This window comes from Poromitra crassiceps (assembly GCF_964638095.1).
Source record: "Poromitra crassiceps genome assembly, chromosome: 3".
NCBI lineage: Eukaryota > Metazoa > Chordata > Actinopteri > Beryciformes > Melamphaidae > Poromitra > Poromitra crassiceps.
The window spans coordinates 70,300,981-70,321,685 of NC_139625.1; the positions used below are offsets into that span (position 1 = coordinate 70,300,981).

At 41.7% G+C, this 20,705-nt stretch overlaps 2 protein-coding genes across 2 annotated transcripts; both read left to right on the forward strand.

Annotated features, from left to right (window-relative positions):
- Nucleotides 1-3,005: 3,005 nt before the first annotated feature.
- kcnk3b (potassium channel, subfamily K, member 3b) lies at nucleotides 3,006-6,360 on the forward strand (the record flags this gene model as incomplete). The annotated part of the gene is made up of 3 exons (XM_083634365.1): nucleotides 3,006-3,288; nucleotides 4,113-4,485; nucleotides 5,522-6,360. 3 exons carry the CDS (start codon nucleotides 3,006-3,008, stop codon nucleotides 6,039-6,041), a joined length of 1,176 nt encoding a protein of 391 aa, XP_083490491.1. The 3' UTR covers nucleotides 6,042-6,360.
- A 4,051-nt stretch (nucleotides 6,361-10,411) lies between these two features.
- marc1 (mitochondrial amidoxime reducing component 1) lies at nucleotides 10,412-19,131 on the forward strand (the record flags this gene model as incomplete). Its single annotated transcript, XM_083633336.1, has 7 exons — nucleotides 10,412-10,662; nucleotides 12,426-12,596; nucleotides 13,864-14,026; nucleotides 15,349-15,492; nucleotides 15,999-16,060; nucleotides 17,186-17,257; nucleotides 19,005-19,131. 7 exons carry the CDS (start codon nucleotides 10,412-10,414, stop codon nucleotides 19,129-19,131), a joined length of 990 nt encoding a protein of 329 aa, XP_083489462.1.
- Nucleotides 19,132-20,705: the final 1,574 nt, after the last annotated feature.

Below are 20,705 nucleotides of genomic sequence, written 5' to 3' on the forward strand. Positions count from 1 at the left end.
GCTCCTCTGTCTACAGCGGAGTGGGCTCGGCTGCATCCGCGCTCACAACTGAGCTCTTATGCTTCTATCTATCTCCACACGATTTCCTAGAAAGCCAGCATCCGAAGCCGAACGGCCAAGCCTTTTCGTTCAGTCGCGTTTGCCAGCGCGCATCATTTCCTTGATGGGCGCTGGGATCTGTCCGGGGCAAAAACGGAGTCGAGAAAACAAACTCTGTGCGTGTGGGAGGAGCCCGCAGCTCAGAGGTGGAGAGGGAGGGGGGGGGGGGGGGGGGAGAGGGGTGTGTGGCACACAGGCTGCACAGAAACCACACCACACGCCACCACATCAGAAAACACCAGCCAGAGTCAGTGAATGTGCTCGAAATATGAGTGCAAAAGGTATTCATAAAAGTGACTGTATCTTGGAAAGTAAAAAAAAACGACAGAAAACCCTTGAAAGTGCACTTTTTTGAGAGGCTGTCATTTCATAATGGAACTGTCTAGAAACAAAATTTCTTCTTTGGAAGAAGCAGGAGTGTTCAATGTTTCATTAAAGTCCAGCCCCGTTAATATAGCCATAATAGAAAAAATTCTATAGCTGTTTTCAACTGAATGGAAGTGAATCTGGCACAGGCTCCAGACAATTTTACTGAAGCGCTGTGGCACTCAATGTGTTAATCTCAATGGGACTTTCCTGGTTAAATAAAGGTTAAATAAAAAAAATGCTGGTTGATAATCGGCAAAGTGGCCCTTTAAAGACCCAGAGAAAACGTGTTTGAGCTGCAGAATAGTCCCTCCATAATGAAAACGTGTTTGATCTGCAGAATAGTACCTTCATGATGTAAACGTGTTTGATCTGCAGAATAGTACCTTCATAATGAAAACGTGTTTGATCTGCAGAATAGTACCTCCATGATGTAAACGTGTTTGATCTGCAGAATAGTACCTCCATGATGTAAACGTGTTTGATCTGCAGAATAGTACCTCCATAATGTGTTGTTGGCTCGTCCCTTGAAGTTTTGCTTGAAATCACTGTTTTTTGTTTTTGTAGAGCTCAAACATCTCCAGCAGCACTGTAATCCCATGAAAATGCCATATTGGACTTACGATTGTGTATAACATTTTGGAAACAGCACTGTTTTTGCCATAGTTGAGTTTTAATGTAGAAACAAAGCTAGTGTGTTGATTTTGAGGTGTTCTATAGAAATTATATATAATAAATGGTCTAAAGAGAAAGTTGTCATTGCAATTTGGCTTCACAGTTTCATTATAATGGCAAACTAAAGCGAGTTGTTTTAAGTGCTGTGACACTATACAAAAATATGCCACTATTTTATTTAACTTGTCTTAATGTGCTATACTAATCTTCTCACATAGTTTAAATGGGATTTTTGATTTGAAATTTCAATGTGTAACTAATTTCTGATGGCAAAGAAGTTGTGTCATCGTTGTTTCATCTATGTTGTTTTATCATGTAGGAATATCCAAGGATTTTAATATGATTTTGGAACCAGGTTGCCCCCTGCTGGGAGTGCTGCCCATCATCACTGGCCAAAGAAATTGCTCAGTGTACTGCAACTGTTTGATGCAATGCCATTGTATCAGGTCGGGTCTTTATAACCTGACTTACTATAAGTAAGTAGCGCTACCTTAACGCTCATATTAATGGGCCATCACAAACTGAACTTTATCTGGTGCAGCTTTATATTCAAGAGAATATCAATGACAGAGTTGATAATAGCAGAATGGTGCTGATGTTAGTATCTTATATCTCATAAATAATGTCTTCCATGCCTTAAAATAAAAAAATATATAAACTTAATTTTCAATGTATTCATTATTCTTCCATCTGACATTGTTAGATAGCCTTGACGAGCCCTAGAGTAAACGTTGAAAAGGATGTGGCTTTAAATATTTACTCATTGAAAGGAAGGCCATCAAATTATGTTGCTAGACAACTTGTGAAGCCCGCAGAGCGCGTGTGTTTGAACAGCCACTGAGTCAATATTGTATCTGTGACTGAGTGAACGCATGAATCATACTAAGTCATATTTGAAAACGTTGTTGGAGGCTGAATCGGACGTTCTGTTGAAGGGTGTAACTGCATTTAAAAGTGCCAACATGTGTACTCAAGCTTCAGGGGAAGCTGTGGTTCAGCCACAGTGAGTGCGCTGCCAGAGGTGTTTTATGGGCTGTTATGAAAGTAAAACTGAAGCTACTTATTTACAGGCATACAAACTTATGGAGAGTGAAAAAGGTGACAGCTACCAGGGCCGACATAATCACTCAAAATCATCATTCACTTAAGTGCCCTATTTTGGCATCAAAAGGGTGACTCTCCACTCTCTTCACCTTCTCTCTCTCCCCTCTTCTCCATCTGAGCTCCCCCCCATCTCTTCTCTTCTCTGCTTCTTTTTATTATATGCTTTATACTAAGATTGTTTAGTTCTGTTTATTGATAGCCCTTGGCTAGATTTAGCTAGGCACATTCTCTGTAAAGCCCTCTGAGACATGCAGGCTATAGAAATAAACTTGACTTGACTTCTCACTTTTTTTTTTTACACCTTTGAGCATCTGTGGGTTTCTTCTCTCCAGAATCTAAATATATTCCCCCCTCCCTCTGTTCTCTCCTATGCTTGTTTGTATGCTTTATTGTTCAATTCTGTTGATAGTGCTTGTCTAGATTTAGCTAGGCACATTCTCTGTCAAGCCCTCTGAGACATGCTTGTGAATTAGGGCTATAGCCTACAAATAAACTTGACTTGACTGTCCTTTTTTTAAATAGATATATAGTACACACTTTTGAGAGTCTGTGAGTTTCTTCTCTGCAGAATCTAAATATATGCACGGTGACAAAATAGTCCAAATAAAGTAGCACCCAACTGTGATGTGGGGGTGGTGCTGAAATAACAGCTCCCAATCAATGTGCGCGTCAGTGTCGGATCCTCATTCCGCCAAGAAGGTCGCAGAGTTTCAGCTCCACCTGCAAAGGAAGAAAGACTTCAACCAAAGATCGTCTTTAACATGAAGAGGCAAAACGCCAGGACTCTCGCCCTCATCATCAGCATCTTAACCTACCTGGTGGTCGGAGCTGCCGTGTTCGACACTTTGGAGTCCAAGCAGGAGAAAACTCAGAAGAGAAAACTCGAGGCCAGAAAATATGAACTTTTGCGCAAATATAACTTGACCAAAGAGAACTTTGACGAGCTGGAGCTCGTCGTTTTGCAGCTGAAACCTCACAAAGCCGGGGTGCAATGGAAATTTGCCGGGTCCTTTTACTTCGCCATCACTGTGATAACGACAATAGGTGAGCATCACTCCTGAGTCCTAGCTACCTGTTAACGGGCAAAATCGTGCTTTTGAAGAGTTTGAGGCTAAAAATGCGTTCAATAAAAAGATATTCGCGATTTATGACAATAATATTAGACCACTGATGGTTAACGAAGGACAAGGCAAAGGCATATTTCTGGTTTTATCCAGTGTTTACACTGTCGCAGTTAACAGCAATGGATCAGTGGAGACAGATAAAAGGCTGAATTCAGACCGTTAAAGTCAGTTTGAATAGTAGCGTGTGGGTTTCGTGGTTTTCCTCTCACGTGATATTTCTCCGTTTCTGTTGCAGTGGCCAGTGGGTGTTGGTTTTGTATTCGCTTTAGTTCCTTATAGGCTTATTTTTTTTGACTCAAGCAACATTTTTGAAAAACGCTATTGCTAGCTACAGATAATCAAATCAACTGAGGGACTTTGACCAGAATCAAAATAATAATAAATGAAACTGCTTCTTCATGTCTCATCCTTTGTTCACTCATTGGTTCTCAATGTGGGGTCCGGGGACCACCAAGGGTCATTGAGGCAGTTCCAGGAGGCCCCCAGCAAACGGATGAGTTGTTAAACCTATAGGCGCATCATTTCATTACAAGATGTTAACACAATCAGACAATGTAAAATAATCAATTACTATTTTGATCATTTATCTGCTATCTCTCCATAACACAGTCTTGATATACTGGGCAAATTCATATCTAAAATATTATTAGATCTGGGTCCAAGGGATAAAATGGCATCCCAAGGTTGAGAATCCCTGCCTGGTGTAGCCTGTGGCTGAGGTGGAAATATCTACTGTGTTTTCAGGTTACGGCCATGCAGCACCCAGCACAGACTCAGGGAAGGTCTTCTGCATGTTCTACGCCCTCCTGGGGATCCCGCTCACCCTGGTCATGTTCCAGAGCATGGGCGAGAGGATCAACAAGTTCGTCAGGTACCTGCTGCACCAAGCCAAGAAGTGCGTGGGGATGCGTCACACAGAGGTGTCCATGGCCAACATGGTGACCGTGGGCTTCTTCTCCTGCATGAGCACCCTGTGTGTGGGGGCTGCCGCCTTCTCCTACTGCGAGGGCTGGAGCTTCCTCCATGCCTACTACTACTGCTTCATCACGCTCACCACTATCGGCTTCGGGGACTACGTGGCCCTGCAGAAGGACCACGCGCTGCAGAACGACCCCCGGTACGTGTGGGGGTGGTAACAATCGCAGAGTAACTCACGATACGATACTATCACGATACTTGGCCCTCGATAACGGATACAGCGATTCTGCGATAATCGATACATTGCAAGAAATTGCAATATGCGATATAGTACCTCTTTAAAGTTTAAGTTAAGTTATCCTTTATTTATCCCCATGGGGAAATTCATCCTCTGCATTTGACCCATCCTCTACTGGGAACCTTCCTAGAACTAGGAGCAGTGGGCAGCTGCAGTGCAGCGCCCGGGCACCAACTCCAGTTCTTTTGCCATTGCCTTGGTCAGGGCCACTGACAGGAGTATTAACCCTAACATACATGTCTTGATGTTGGGAGGAAACCGGAGCCCCCGGAGAAAACCCACACGAACACGGGGAGAACATGCAAACTCCACACAGAAAGGACCTGAGACGGACCGGGGTTCGAACCCGGGACCTTCTTGCTGTGAGGCAACAGTGCTAACCACTGAGCCACCGTGCCGTCAGTAAAGACAGTTCAGACCAAAGATTCATGATGAGACAAGTTGCAACTAGCAACTACTTGCAACCAGCCCCTGCGACTTGACACGCTGAATTACTGGCAACGCCGTCAGCTGTCTGGAGTCAAGATGAGACGGGCCAGTTTACACCTCTGCAACTTTTCCCTGCAACGTCCTGAAACGGTTTCGTCTCGTTGTGAATCGTTGGTGTGAACTGGGCTTAACACACTGGGCTTAATACACACTGGGCTTAACACACACTGGGCTTAACACACACTGGGCTTAACTGCACACGTTGAAATATTGAAAGGAAGTTCAAATGTTTAAAGGAAGGATACAAATAATGCCTCACTAAAATCTTTTCAATCTATGCTAATTAAGTTGACAGAAATCTAAAAAACAAACACAGAAATGAGTGCAAAAAAATACACCTGAATAATAATATGATAAGGTATCACAATATGGTGCCAGTGTATCAATAATGTATTGCAAGAGGAAGTATCATAATTTTTCAATATTTTTGATCCACCCCTACATGTAGGTACGTGGCCTTCTGCTTCGTCTACATCCTGACGGGCCTGACTGTGATCGGGGCTTTCCTCAATCTGGTGGTGCTTCGCTTCCTCACCATGAACTCAGAGGATGAGCGGAGGGACGCCGAGCAGAAGAAGGCCCTGCAGTCCGGGGGCGCCAAGCCTAGAGGAGAGCTGGCTCGCCTGGTCCCGGGATCCGCCTCCTCCACGCCCGTCGGAGACGACAGCGCCAAGGCTAAAGATTTCAAAGGTGTCTACACCGAGGTGCTCCACTTCCAGACAATATGCTCCTGCCTGTGGTACAGGAGCAGGGAGAAGCTTCAGGGCTCTATCCCCACCATGATCCCTCAGGAACTCGCCTTCTCAGATGCCTACTTGCAGCAGAGCAGTAACTATCCTCACTACTTGGAGCCGGGCTCGACAGGCTGCGTGTGCAGCCCGCGCCAATGCGCCAGCATAAGCTCCATAACAACGGGCCTACACATCCTCTCTCCGTTTAGGGTGTTCAAGAGACGCAGCTCTGTGTAGCCTCCAAAACACAGCCTATTGCAGTACAGCACAATACAGTCTATACCGCCGAGTGGACAGTAGATACTTGGCAGTCTTGCAGCAAAGACAAGTAGATGTTTGTGGTGCTATAATCCCAGTAACCCAACAGTAGAACATGCAAAACATGAACATTTATTTGAGCCTTGATGGTTTTGACTCAGTGTGCTTTGCCCGGTGGTGTAGCCATCAGGAAAACCATTGGCTTACCACACGCCTGCTGCAGACATGCTGCAAGGCACGTGGTACTCACATGAGTTACATAACATGCAGGTAGCAGCATAGCGACAGAACAGATGCTGCAGGGCTGAGTGAATGGCTCCAGGCCGTGTGTAGCCGATAGCATAGGATCTTTACTGGGGACATTAGCCACAGTTTGCCCCCGCCAGGTCATTTGATTTCTCCTCAACTCAGTCTAGACAAGAGCAAGTACTGGTCTGGTCGACTTCATGGTGTTTCCCAATGTGCTGCTTCCATCATCAGTCCTTCAGTGTAGATACACACCGGCCATCCAGATGCAGCTAATGCACTACCAGTGCTACCTGACGATCTTTCTGCCTGTTAGCAGTTAGAAAATGATCACCTCTTACCATTTCATTGTTTGTTTACCACAAACTCTGAAAAATACATAAAAGCTGACCTGATTAACACCGGGACAGGCTAACAAAGAAAAAAATCAAAATAGATACTGCTTCACAGATGTCTTTCAAAGTCCCTGGTTGGGGTGTGATTCTAAGAGCTGCATGCCCTGCTTCTCTGTGTGAATCTTTCTCTCCACTCTGCTCTTTGACTTGGATTGTACAGCTTCACAGAACTCAGTGCCTATCAAACCAAACACATCAGTTGTCCAGATACAACAGGAAGTAGTGTGCAGACCTGTCTCAAACACCTCTGGGCCAAAAGGTAGATCCAAATCATTCCCAGCATTTGTTTTAGCCTGCTTGGACTGCTAGATGGCAGGCGTTTACCATATTAGAACAACATGCAAGTTCTCAATCACAGTCAAGTATATTACAGCACAATGACTCTGAAACACTGTCCTGATTGTCTCACTGGAAAGATCCACACTAAAAACAGTTATTGTAATGGGGATGGACCTTGAATTTCTCGTCCCATTTTGTTATTTGGTGTATTTTTCATTCATGTTGGTAACTGGCCAAATGTAAAAACACAGAAAATGTTTTAGCGATCTAAAGCAACGGTCAACATCAGGTTTTGGTATCAGTCCCTCACAATCAAAGAGCAATGGCTTCTTTCTACAGCCGCCATTTTGGACTGATGTTCAATAATCATACAGGGAGAAATCCATCGTAGAAGATGCAGAGAGACCAATTTCTCCACAGACAGTAGACTCAATAGACCAGAATGCATTGCAGCCACTCAACTGACTCAACTGGAAAAACAATTGCTCTCCGTACCTAGATAACTCACAGCTGAATACTACAAGTTATCTTGGGGTTGTCGAAAGGCATTCTAGGAAATGTAGGAAATAACTAACTGAAGTAGAAGCAGACAAGGCACACTGAGGTAAGTGGGTTCACACCAAAACGTTAAGTATGGCACTTGATCTCAAAATAACAATGCATTAAACATCACAACTTGATGAAAATATTAATGTAAGAATATAATATCTGAGGTTGGATTTTTCCTTTCTCTTTCTGCAATTCATTGTACAGTATTGCCCTATAAAAACTCCACCCATCTTGTACACCGTGCACATAAAAACAAATGCCAAAAATGACTTGTAAATACAATTTGATTTAGGGCTGGTCCCCATTGAGAAATGAGGACTGGGTCGAGTCTACATCCTGGAAACTGACCTGCTGTGTGTGTTGCACTGTACTGTACTTCACTGAACCAGACACCGCATCTATGTACAAGTAAATACTGTTTGCACACACGTTAATAATGAAAGGGAAATGATGACTATGATGCATTCCATTTTTGGTAATCAATTACTGACACAGAATACAATAGCCTATATTTTATGCAAGTACTGTATTAGTTTTAATAGACTTAATCAAACAATAGGACTACATCATTATGTTGCACCATAAACAGGTTTCTCTGTTTCTAGTTGGAAATGTTATGTGCAAAATTACATTTTGTAAAGATTACAGGAGCAAAATAGGTCTACTTGAAAACATTTTGAGTATTTCTTTTTAATCTCATCTTGCAAGCGATGTGTCTACTTTTGAGACAGAGTCTGGCAAGATAAAAGAAGTGCACCTCATCTCATTCAAATAATTTATTTGAATCAATATTCCACTACATTTTGCCCATGTTTGGAAAGCAGCGTTCATAGAAGAACATTAAAAACATTGAGGCTTTTCTCCAACAAATGTGTTTCTGAGTTTCTGGACTTGTTCTTCTAACAAATCCATGATGTCTGAATTATTAATTAATAAGATATTCCCAGTATGTGTTCATGCTCTATCCCTAATGTTGATCACTGTGAATGCTTATCACTATAATTAAAGTACTGTCTACAATCTAACAGCTCAGAGAGAGAAAAAAAGGCCTATTGCAGTCTATTGATTGGTGATTCATAGACATTTCTTTCTGAAATGAATTTGTACGCAAGATATAGGATTTGTATAAAAGACGTAATTCAATTTTGCTACAAGAATCTTATATAAACCTAAGACAAAATATGAATGAATAAAACTGACGTAATGTAATGAACTTAAGTATTGTTTATGCAGAGGTACCGTGTGTAAGAAAAAAAACTTGCTGAATGTATAGAAATGACAGTTTGGTCCAGATGGTTTCCCCATGGGAATTTTGACTGAAGTCCAGTTTGGACAACCTACAGCAGGTTAGTCACAGGTCAGGTTAGTCACGAGTATGATGAGTATGTTGTGGTAGCCTACGTGTGAGTTGATCTCTGATCCAGTTATTTGAATTTATGTTATGTGCATCTGGTTTTGTTTGACTTATACATCTTGTACTTCTACATGTCTATCTTGAGGTGAAGACATGATGTTCCATCAAATAATGCACTTGTCTTTATGTTTCTGGATGTTGTTGGACTGGTCTTGGCCCTATTAACTTTACCAGTCTGGATGGTCTGTTAGTCAGTCAGTCAGTCAGTCAGTCAGTTAGTCAGAATTAGGTATTATTATACCAAGTTGACTTTAAATGACAGAAGTGAAATGATGAATACAGGGTAATAAATAAGGCACAATTGCAAAATCAAATCGTATAAGTTAAAAGGAAAACTCCACTAAGAAGTGAAGTTTTCCATCAAAGTGAAGCCCAAAGGACAGCTGATCTGATTGCACAAAGATATGCATTAGCCTACATCCAATTACAAAACAACTGACAGACTGACCTTTGATTTATTTTTTCTCTTCAAAAACATTTCCTTATGTGTTCTCATCTGTTGAGCATAAATATTGCACCTTGTTATAAGGTTGTACCTTGTTATCAAAAATTGCTTGCCACTGCAACATCAAAGCAGCTAGAAGTGGCCTTGTGCCCGTGAATGTGCCTTCAGTCATTAGACGCACACAGAAAGGCAACAGAAGGAGTATCCACTCGACAAATCCCTGTATTGACTCCCTGTGGCTGGAGCATCTGCTGTTTTCTACTTTGGCCATAGACCTGAGTATCTATGTCAAAGACAGAAATAGTTTCAGCGAGAAGGTCAGCAGCTAGTATGGCATTACGTCACTTGCTTTCTTGTCTAAGACCAACTGTTTTTGGGAGATTAAAATTGAACTGGTGTCTGTCACACATATTTAGGCCAGTTTAACAGTGAGAGGAATTAAGTTGTTGCAGTAGCAGTCAAATTAAGTGCTGTGCAGGTTTGGATTTGTTGTAGGCATAGGCCAGTGGTTCTCAAACCTTTTCATGTCGAGGACCCCTAAACGACACAAATTAGACCACGGGCCCCCAATTGATAGGATTTTGTCCCAGGGCCCCGGCCTCCCCTCGGTAAAAACGCTCTTAAGGTCTTTTGACTTTTTTGTTTTTAACATGAGGTAAGATCTAAGTTCATCATTATAAAGTGCAGGAAGGTTCCTGTCCATTTTTCTTATGAACAAGGAATTTCCCCAAAGTAATAAAGGTTGTATGGTATAGGCCTACAGCATGTCATTTCCAATCTTGACAAAAATATAACATTACATCAAACATATCTATTTCAACATTCACAGTTTCGTTTTGAGAAAGTTGGCTATCAATCCAGGTTCAGAACACTCTTGTAGCTATCAGTTCACTTCACTTCACAAGTGTGGTGCTCTTGAACAAACCCCAGTGACGTCACAGGCGGACGTAGCCGCCTCTTTCATGAAGTCCAAAGCAAAGTCCAGAAGGTCCCAAAACAAACACGTCTCTGAAGTTCCAACATGGGCCTGAAAGAGCTGGCTGTGAACGCGCTCTGCCAGAATAAGAAGGCCGCCCTGCTGCTCGGTGGAGCGGGTGTGGCTGTTCTCGGCCTGGGTCTAGGATATAAATACTTTGGAAAGACAGAAAAAGTGAGTCGCGTAGGCGTGGTCTCGCAGCTCCTCGTTCACCCCCTGAAGTCTGGGAAAGCTCTGTCTGTGGCGCTCGCAGAATGCCACAAAATAGGTCTGAAGTATGGAGAGCTGCAGGACCGGTGAGTGTTGTGCACCTGCATCTGATGGACAGCTTACGCCAGAGTTTATAATGCTCAGAGTTACAGGTTACTGGCAGAACCACTGCAGAGAGATGCATCATGCATCATTCCTAAGTGTATGACAGAATGACATTGGATGCAAAGTCACTTTGCAAAGGTTACATGAATGTCTTGAACCAATTAACACCAATTAAGGCACCCCACTTAATATTTTAGATAATTGTGAGATCCAAATTCTTACTGTACTGTTAAAGGGACAGTTCACCCCAAAATCCAAAATTCATATTTTTCCTCTCACCTGTAGTGCTATTTATCCATCTAGATTGTTTTTGGGTAGTTGCCTGGGTTTTGGAGATATTGGCCATAGAGATGTCTGTTTTTTCTCCAATACAATGGAACTGGATGGCACTAGGCTTGTGGTGCTCAAAGCGCCAAAAAATAAATATGACCGAGTTACTGAAGATAATCCACAGACCTTGTTGTGAACAGTTTCATGCAGGAACTATTTTATTTCGACCGAACTACATGCACTAGCTGCTAGCTAGTCCTACAGTACATGGAACTAGCAGCAGCTAGAGCAGTAGCCCCATAACGTGACGCCGCTTTATACTGTACTTACTGTACAGTAAATCGGCGCCACACAGCGTTAGAATCCTCAATAGGTGGGCTAGGCCGTTCAAAAAGCTCTCCTACCCGTATCCGACCTCCGATTGCAGATCCGAAGATATGATCGTCCGATCGTATGATACTGCTTGCGTGAAACAACCATTTAGAAGCAGTCTTTGCACAGCCTGTGCCGTATTGAGGACAGGAGAAGTGCCGACAGGAACCTTGGGAGTTTGAGTATTTCATGACATGTTTTACTTCCCAGGTGCGCTGGATTTGCGTTGATCACTGACAGCCGCTGTCTCCGTGTGACTGCATGTGTTTGCTCGCCGCGTGCAAGCGGTGCACCATGTTAGTAAGATCAAACACACCCTGCTGTAAATTCAGCGTAGGCCGCTTTACTGTACAGTAAGTACAGTATAAAGCGGCGTCACGTTATGGGGCTACTAGAGCAGCAGCTAGCTAGGGGGTGTAGTTCGGTCAAAAATAGAAATAGTTCCTACATTAAAAAAAAAAAAAGCTCACAAGTCTGTGGATTATCTTGAGTAACTGGGTCATTGCTTTTGAGATTTTTAATTAAAAAGAATTTGCGCTTTGAGCACCACAAGCCGAGTGCCATCCAGTTCCATTGTATTGGAGAGAAGACAGAAATCTCTATGGCTGATATCTCCAAAACCCAGACAACTAACACAAAACAATCTATTCTAGATGGACAAATAGCACTACAGGCGAGAGGAAAAATATGTATTTTAGGGTTAGCTGTCCCTTTAAGGTAAACAACTCCTTTTGTTTTGATTCCCAGAGATTGGCCGGTGCTTTTTGAGTGCCATTTTGCCTCCCTGAGAATTTAATTCACTCTGGGACACAAAATGGCTCAACAGAAAGCCACTCACAACTTACTTTTGTTTTGATTACAGACATTGGCAGTAGGTTTTGGAGGGCTATTTTATTTCCCTCTTATTTAATTTATTTCCTTTTTGACACAAAATAGCGCAAATGAAAGAAACCCCCAACTGCCTTTGCACTGACACTGACTGGTGGCTTTGGAACAGAAATTGTCCTTCCCTCCTGGTGAAAACATCAATTCTATCAGGGACACAAAATGGCCCAGATGACAGAAGCCCACAGTGACCTACCTACCTGTGTTTTGGCTGCAGACACTGGCTGGTCATCACAGAGGATGGTGGCATGGTGACAGGCAGGCAGCAGCCTCGCCTGGTGCTGGTGTCTCTGAGCTGTGACGGGGGCCAGCTGTGTCTGAACGCACCCGACATGGAGGAGCTCCGCACGCCACTGCAGCAGCCTGACCGGCCCGTCATCGACTGCAGGTCAGGGCAACGTTTTAACGTCGGCACTGCAGTCTTCACTGATTGGATCAATAGCTGCTCATGTTTCTTGTTGAGTAAAACTTTAAAATGAAAAATGAAAGTTAAAATGAAATTACCAGAAACTAGTACTACTTGACTGCAGATTGATTCTAGGACTGCAACTAACGATTATTTTCATTATCGATTAACCTGTCGATTATTTTTCTCGACTGATCCCCACTGTTGCCAAAAGAGGACCATAATTATTGAGTGACATTAGTCGAGTTTTCATCCACCTGTTTTTATGCAAAACTTTAATTTTCACATACAAAAACTGAGTGGAAACGCTACAACATTCGCAAAAACCTCCAAATATTGCAAAAAAAACAAAATCACGCTTGAGGGAGATGGAAAAGTCGGGTGTATCGATAAAAGGAAAATGCGATACGTGCAGTGGAAACAGATTAAGCAATATTCCGTTGTCTCTCCATTCAAAAACCACATAGTTTGCCTTGATCATTGCAAAACATGACATGCCGTGTAGCCTACACAATAGGGCTACACATGGTAAATATTAATGCCATGGTAAATACGCAGCACAATACCTGTCCTGGTAAATGGAAGAAGACTGGGATATTAACTTTAATGCGACTCACTTCTAGAATTGAATGAAATTGTATTCACTACTATCTGCCCTATCTAGCAGCTGATCAGCAGAGGCAGACAGCCTCAAACACGAGGTGATTGACAGCTCTATAGCACGAATCAGCGTGACGTCACTGCCACCCAAAAATGCGTAACCCCGCAGCAGTTAACTAGTATGAGTTGTGCCAAACAAAATTTTGTTAATATCTCAAAAAGTATACATCACATCGCTTATATTTTGACATTGTGAGTGAGAGCAGAATTAGCTCAAGAGTTTGATGTATAATATACATGTGTCGTGTTAAAGTTGTGTGAACTGTCGCAGTTTTTAAATTGTAAACAGGGTCAGCCGGCTAGAGTCAGACACTCAAACTCAGGCTCCATAGGGTTCCATTGCCGTTGCCACCCAGTGACGCGGTTTACCAAAATGCTGCTCGGCTGATCCCTCGTATAATTTGCATAATAGCAGTGGATGGAAACACAAATTATTTAGCATTTTCTTTTGCCGACTTTCTGAAAATTCAATTAAAATTTGCGATACCTTTGTATGGAAACCCAACTTGGAGCAGGTCCCTGGTTTACACAGGAACTTGTATACATGTATTTTGACACTCTGATTTTCAAACTCCTTTTTGTGCTCCAGAGTGTTCAGCACTGACATTCAGGGCCGGGACTGTGGCGAGGAAGCGTCCGCCTGGCTGACAGGTTATCTTGGGGCAGAGAAGATCTTCCGCCTGGTGCACTTTGAACACCAGATGAAGCCCAGGAGGGCGGCAGACGCCGAGCCACTTTTCCCAAAATCGGAGGTAAACTATGGCTAACTTTTTGTCAAGGGCTTACCTGAAATAACCTGTTGCAGGCAGGAGAACCAGATGCGCGCGCGTTGACATGAGTATCTTAGTTATGGTCGGGTTTGGGAAGTATCCCGTGTTTGTGTTTGCGCTTATCCTGATTTCAGAAACCTGGATAAGCCCTTATACCGGGTTTGAGAAACCCGATTAGAGCCCGACCGATATTATCGGCCCGCCGATATTATCGGCCGATATTGGCGATTATTGATATATCGGTATCGGTAAAAAAATATATATATATCGGCCGTTTTTTTTTTATTTTTTTTTTATATATATATATATAAGTTATAGACAGCATGGACAGCATGTTGTGTATATTTGATATTTTTTCTTAACTATTTGTTCTATTGTGTTTTTGTATTTCTAGTTATTTATAATTATTAAATTCCCAGTTAAGTTTACTGTTTCATTGCATTGAGTTTATTAATAAGCTGTAAAATATCCTGCCTACATCACATATTTCAATTCATGTCAACTCAATCATATCTTTGTCAAGTGTTTGATATTTGAGGGTTGCTGATGTGGTGCCTCCTCTGGTCGTTAAGGGCGCCTGTTCGGAGGGAGGGGAACTCGTTGGAATATCGTGATCCTCCCACGTGCTATGTCCTACCGGTGAAGCTTCCCCTGTCAGGTGAAAAGAAGCGGCTGGCTAACTGCCCATGTGGAAGCATGGAGCCAGTTTTCGGCTCTCCCCAGATCGGCAGAGGGTGGAGCAGCAACCAGGATAAATAAATAAAAAATTAGCACTAATGGGGGATTAGCACTAATGGGGGATAAACATTTGATGATAAAAACAAAAATAAAATAAAATAAAAATATCGGCCGATATTATCGGTATCGGTAATTTTTTATTCCCTAAAATCGGTATCGTATCGGTTTCAAAAATCCCATATCGGTCGGGCTCTAAACCCGATTATGCTAGCTGGAGTACCGAGATAGACAGACATCTGTGGAGAGGGGATCCCACACAGTCTTGCCCCCCAAAAAAGGTCAACGACGTCAGGCACACCCAGTACGAGCAAGCGTGCAGGTGATGCCGGTTTGTGTTGTAAATGTCACAGGCGCCTGTGCAAATAGCATCAGTAACCGGGATACTGGTATTTATCATGTATACGGGGATATGAATAAGCAGATGATATGATATGATACCACCAGATTTCTCTGTGTTCCATGTAAATGCCACATCCCCAATATGATAAAAACCTCATAACTGGGATACTCATGTCCATGTAAACGCAGTCTGTTATTCTATTGTCTCTGTGTTTACGCTGATCCAGGAGGTGGCGTACCCTGATGTTGCACCTGTGATGCTGCTGTCGGAGGCCTCAGTCCGGGACCTGAGCAGCAGAGTGGACAATAACCTGACGGTGGAGCGCTTCCGCCCCAACATCGTCATCAGTGACTGTGAAGCATTTGATGAGGTGATGCATCCACAAGTGTTGCTCTCTTCTTTTGTTTGGCCCTTTGAGTTCTCTCTAATGGTGACTACATAATGCATATCTATATATATATATATATATAATAAAATTGAGTATGTGGGCGATGTTTGTTTCAAGTTCTGTGTTCGGCCACAGCTATGCCGTTTTAAGTGCGAAAAAAGGGGCCTGATGGAGCCGGATTTTTTTATTAGGCTAATTAGGTAATGATGTGTTGTCATCAGTGATGATGTCATCAGTGATGATGTCAAAAGTGATGTCATAAGGGCACACACACACACACACACACACACACACACACACACACACACACACACACACACACACACACACACACACACACACACACACACACACACACACACACACAACACAGATGATTAGTTAGCCTATGGCTGACTAATACCCTGTCCTTTTCAGTATGAGCAGTGTGGGCTAAATTGATCTGCAGACTCCAAATCAAATGCCTTTTTTACTTGTTATTGTTGTAGGATTCCTGGGAAGAGATCCAGATTGGCGATGTGAGGCTGCAGCGTGTAATGTCATGTGGAAGGTAACATGGTTGTTGCTTCATGGATTAATAATAAATAATAATAATAATGTCATGTGGAAGGTAACATGGTTGATGCTTCATAGATTAATAATAAATAATAATAATAATGTCATGTGGAAGGTAACATGGTTGATGCTTCATAGAGTAATAATAATAATAATAATAATTAATAATGTCATGTGGAAGGTAGTCTCAACGTCAGACCCATGAGAGTTCTTGTGCTGATACACTACGTTACTGCATACTGCAGAGCTCTCTCTGGGACACTTTCCCTCAGCTGGCTGGTTATGGGAGGGAACGGTTCACTGGCCAGTAATATGCCAGTGATGGATTCATTCCTCCCCAATCAGTAACGACTTTGCGATCAGACGACATGGGAGGCGCAGCCCATTTTTCAAACCGCTCTCTCATCAGTGCTATGACCTGTCACTCATTCAATTTCAACCCGCCTTCAAAAACCAGCAGTGGCTGTGAAGTGTCACAGACTCACTTATGTAGTATGCAGAGCGCAGTGATTCAATGTAATATTTGAGTCTGGGGAGAGACTACGTGGAAGGTAACATGGTTGATGCTTCATAGATTATTAATAATAATAATAATTAATAATGTAATGTGGAAGGTAACATGGTTGATGCTTCATAGATTAATAATAATAATAATAATAATAATAATAATAATGTCGTGGAAGGTAACATGGTTGATGCTTCATAGATTAATAATAATAATAATTAATGTCATGTGGAAGGTAACATGGTTGATGCTTCATAGATTAATAATAATAATAATTAATAATGTAATGTGGAAGGTAACATGGTTGATGCTTCATAGATTATTAATAATAATAATAATTAATAATGTAATGTGGAAGGTAACATGGTTGATGCTTCATAGATTAATAATAATAATAATAATAATAATAATGTCGTGGAAGGTAACATGGTTGATGCTTCATAGATTAATAATAATAATAATTAATGTCTGGATGATATTAGTGCAAGGATATATGAATAACTGCATTTACCTCTCCACAGACCACATGTTCATTATTAGTGGTCCATAATTGCCATAAAAGTAGACATTTCAAGAATGCAATTCAAACAAACTTATGACCTCTGTTGTTGCCAGGTGCATTTTCACCACAGTTGACCCTGAAACCGGTATAATCAATAGAAAAGAGCCTCTGGAAACTCTGAAAAGGTGAGATATTAACATCATATTATGCAAGGGAGCTTGATATTTCACATTTCGGGAGCAGATAAGCTCGTGTATGGAAGGTATTGTGCATTTTATGACTATGATCATCATCTCCCCAATTTTCAAATTCAGACATGGAGGCACTTTGTATCTGACCTCTGGTGACCTTGAGAGGTCATTGACCTCAGCATTGCAATTTTTCCAGTTTTTGCCCCATCACTTTGCATTATACTTATATCTTTGCCAAAATTGCATTTTTGTTCTAATAAAGATGCTTATTTGCTGCCAGCTGCCTCGGCTATAACACCGTAACACATTGGTTCTCAAAGTGGGGTCCGAGGACCTCCAGGGGTTCTTGAGGGTGTTCCAGGGGGTCCCCAGCAAAAAAGCGGAACAATTTATTCACACTATAATTCCATCCATATAAGTAACACAATGACAGAATGGATGACTATTTGGGTCATGGGTTTCATACACTTTCTGTAATAAAACATCTAAAAGAAAAAAGGACTCCACTTTGAGAACCACTGCACTAATGGTTAGTGAATGTGTTTTATATAGTTCATGATTAATTCATGTAGTTAGAAAGCATTTAGTTGTTAAGTATTGTGTGAACTCATCTAAAGTGAGGCCTACCTATGCCTGACAAAGCATTTACAAATGAGATTGAAAGGCTGGCAACTGAAGTACCATTCCAACAGACTTGTACTTAAGAATACATTATTCAATTTTCTTTTGCTGGGGAGCCCCTGGAACCCCATCAAGGACCCCTGGGGATCCCTGGACCCCACTTTGAAAAGCACTGTTATAGGGCCATGGCTGAGGCAGCAGACATTTTGGATATACATGATTATAATGCAGAATGATGGGACAAAAACTGGAAAAATGAAATGCTGAGGTCAATGACCACGTCTGAAATTGAAACTTGTGATATGCTGAAAATTTCATGCTTTAAATTAGTCATAAAATGCACAATGTTTTTGCGTATCTGCCCCACTAAATATGGTTCAGTATGAAAGGACTTTATTTCCTCTCACTCAATTTGGTGTTGGTGAATATTTACTTTCTTATCCACCTTATTTTTGAATGCCCCACTGTAAAAATAATTATGGGTACAAGGTCCGGTTTAACCTGACTTGATTGTTGTAGCTTGCCCATTTCCTAACGACTGTTAAAACTCTGACGCTGGGAGGGGGGGGGGGTTAACGTGACTTGATTGTTGCAGCTTGCACATTTCCTCGTTATTAGTGCAAGCTGTAACAATCAAGTCAGTCACATTACCCCCCCCCCCTCTCCTCCCAGCGTCGGAGTTTTAACGATTCGTTAAAACCCAGATGCTGAGTATATGACACCGACTACAGACGAGTGTCAAGCTGTCAGCAACAAGGCTGGGAGGATTACACCGGAAGAAGCACCCATAAGGCATCATGGCAGCTAGAAATAAGGTGGATAATAGACAAATAATCATGCCTGTGTGTGTATTCATGAGTTTACCTAATTCCTTTATAACTCCCAAAAGTAAGAATTTTACTTTTGATTTAAGGAAATTTAAACTTAAATATGATTTCCATCCTGGAAGTGTCACACAAATTGATCCAAATGGAAAGCTTCCCTACTCTTACCAGGCACTCTATCATTATAAGACATGTAATCTTATATTTATATATCTTGATATTATTTATTTATTATTTTTACCGGTTAACGTCAAGCCTAAACATCTTCCGACTTATGCTGATGTCTTTTTCCCCAGCTATCGCCTGTGCCAACCTTCAGAGAGGCACATATATAAAAAGTCTCCGCTGTTCGGACAGTTCTTCACAGTGAAGAAGACGGGCATCCTGCAGGTCGGGGATGTGGTGTACAAGATCAGCCACTGAGAGAGGGGAGACATACACCGTTTGAAGGAGAAAGAGTTGTCTGTTATGAGTACTTTTTTTTATGCTATTACAGATACAGGCTTCATGAACAACATTCAGAGAGCCTAGCATTGATCTGCAGCTACTCATAAATATATGTGAGACTGATTAAGTATGATGAATAGAAGTCCTTGAGTTTTAGGGTCTCATGCTGAGGAGGTGTTTGTTCAGTCTCTTCTTGAAGGCATGAACACTGCTTGATGTAATGTCTCCAACAACCGCGGGGGGAAGGCTGTTAGCACAGTCATCACTTCAGAAAACACTTAAAATATATAAAAACCACCACTGTATAAAATAATAGCATATGGAGAATATAGTGTAGCACAAAATATAAGAAAAAAAGGACTATGTTTAAAAACAGCTCATTTGATTCACAGACAGAGAAATTAATGCATTGAAAAATACACATTCATTATGCACTTAAACTTAAATGCAAGGAAAATAACCATGTACCTTTTATTGTGTTTTCTTTATTGTGTCTACTGTGATGTACAACGCTAATGAGACCCAAATAAAATGCATAAAAGTATCTTATCATTTCCATGTTGTGTACACTACCTATTGGCATAATATAAGGTATAAGCCTACTGACGAGATATTTATAGTAGTGTTTTCAGTTGAGCACATCAATGTGTAGGCCTAATTAGTTAGTTAGCACATCAGTGTGTAGGCCTAGTTAGATGCAATGTCAGCAAAATCTCAGCTGTCTGGTTTCTTTCTCATAATGATAAACAAGATTACAGTACAAATAAATAACAGCATAAGATAAGAGGTAAGGAGACATGGTCAAAAAGAAGAAATTAAAGTACCTTTAAGAGCAAATCTTACTCAAACAACAACCAAATGTCTTAAGTTAATACAATTACATGGTTACATGTATGGCCATTACATGTCTATAAGCCCAGCTATTTTATTGCATAATGTACCCAAATAGTGTTTATTGGTCCCAAATTCCGTCAGGGCCTCCATGAGGGTCACCAATCTCTGCCGGAACATTGAAGGATGGGGGGGTCGGGGTCTGGTAGTGGCCCACCTAAAGCCTCCTGGAAAACATCCAACTTCGCCCTCAGCTATAGAAAATAGAGAATGAATAGATTGTGATTTTCAAATCATTCATTGTTGGGAAACAATTACAAATCTGTTTTTTGCACACAAACATCTTGACAGGTGAGTTGTTGTAATATCCCTTACCCGTCTCAGTCGACATTGTTTTGTTGTCCACAGCCAGAGAAGAGGTGGTTCACTTCCTTCATGCATCAGTTTTGATAGCGACCCTGCTCATCAGTGCTATGAGAAAGCCACATGGGGCATAACACAAAGAAACCAGTGCAGAATAGTGTGTAGGTGTTTTCCCAGCCGGGCTGCTTACTCTCCAAGTCCCCTGTCTGTGTTTGTGTGTGACAGTCAAGATTCTTGTTTTTCTTGATTACTTCATATTTCAATAATACTAGGGTATATGCTGCTGTCATCTAATATGTTATTAGTATTTTGTAAAGAAAGGTCTTCAGCATTATCATAACCTCAATAATAATCAA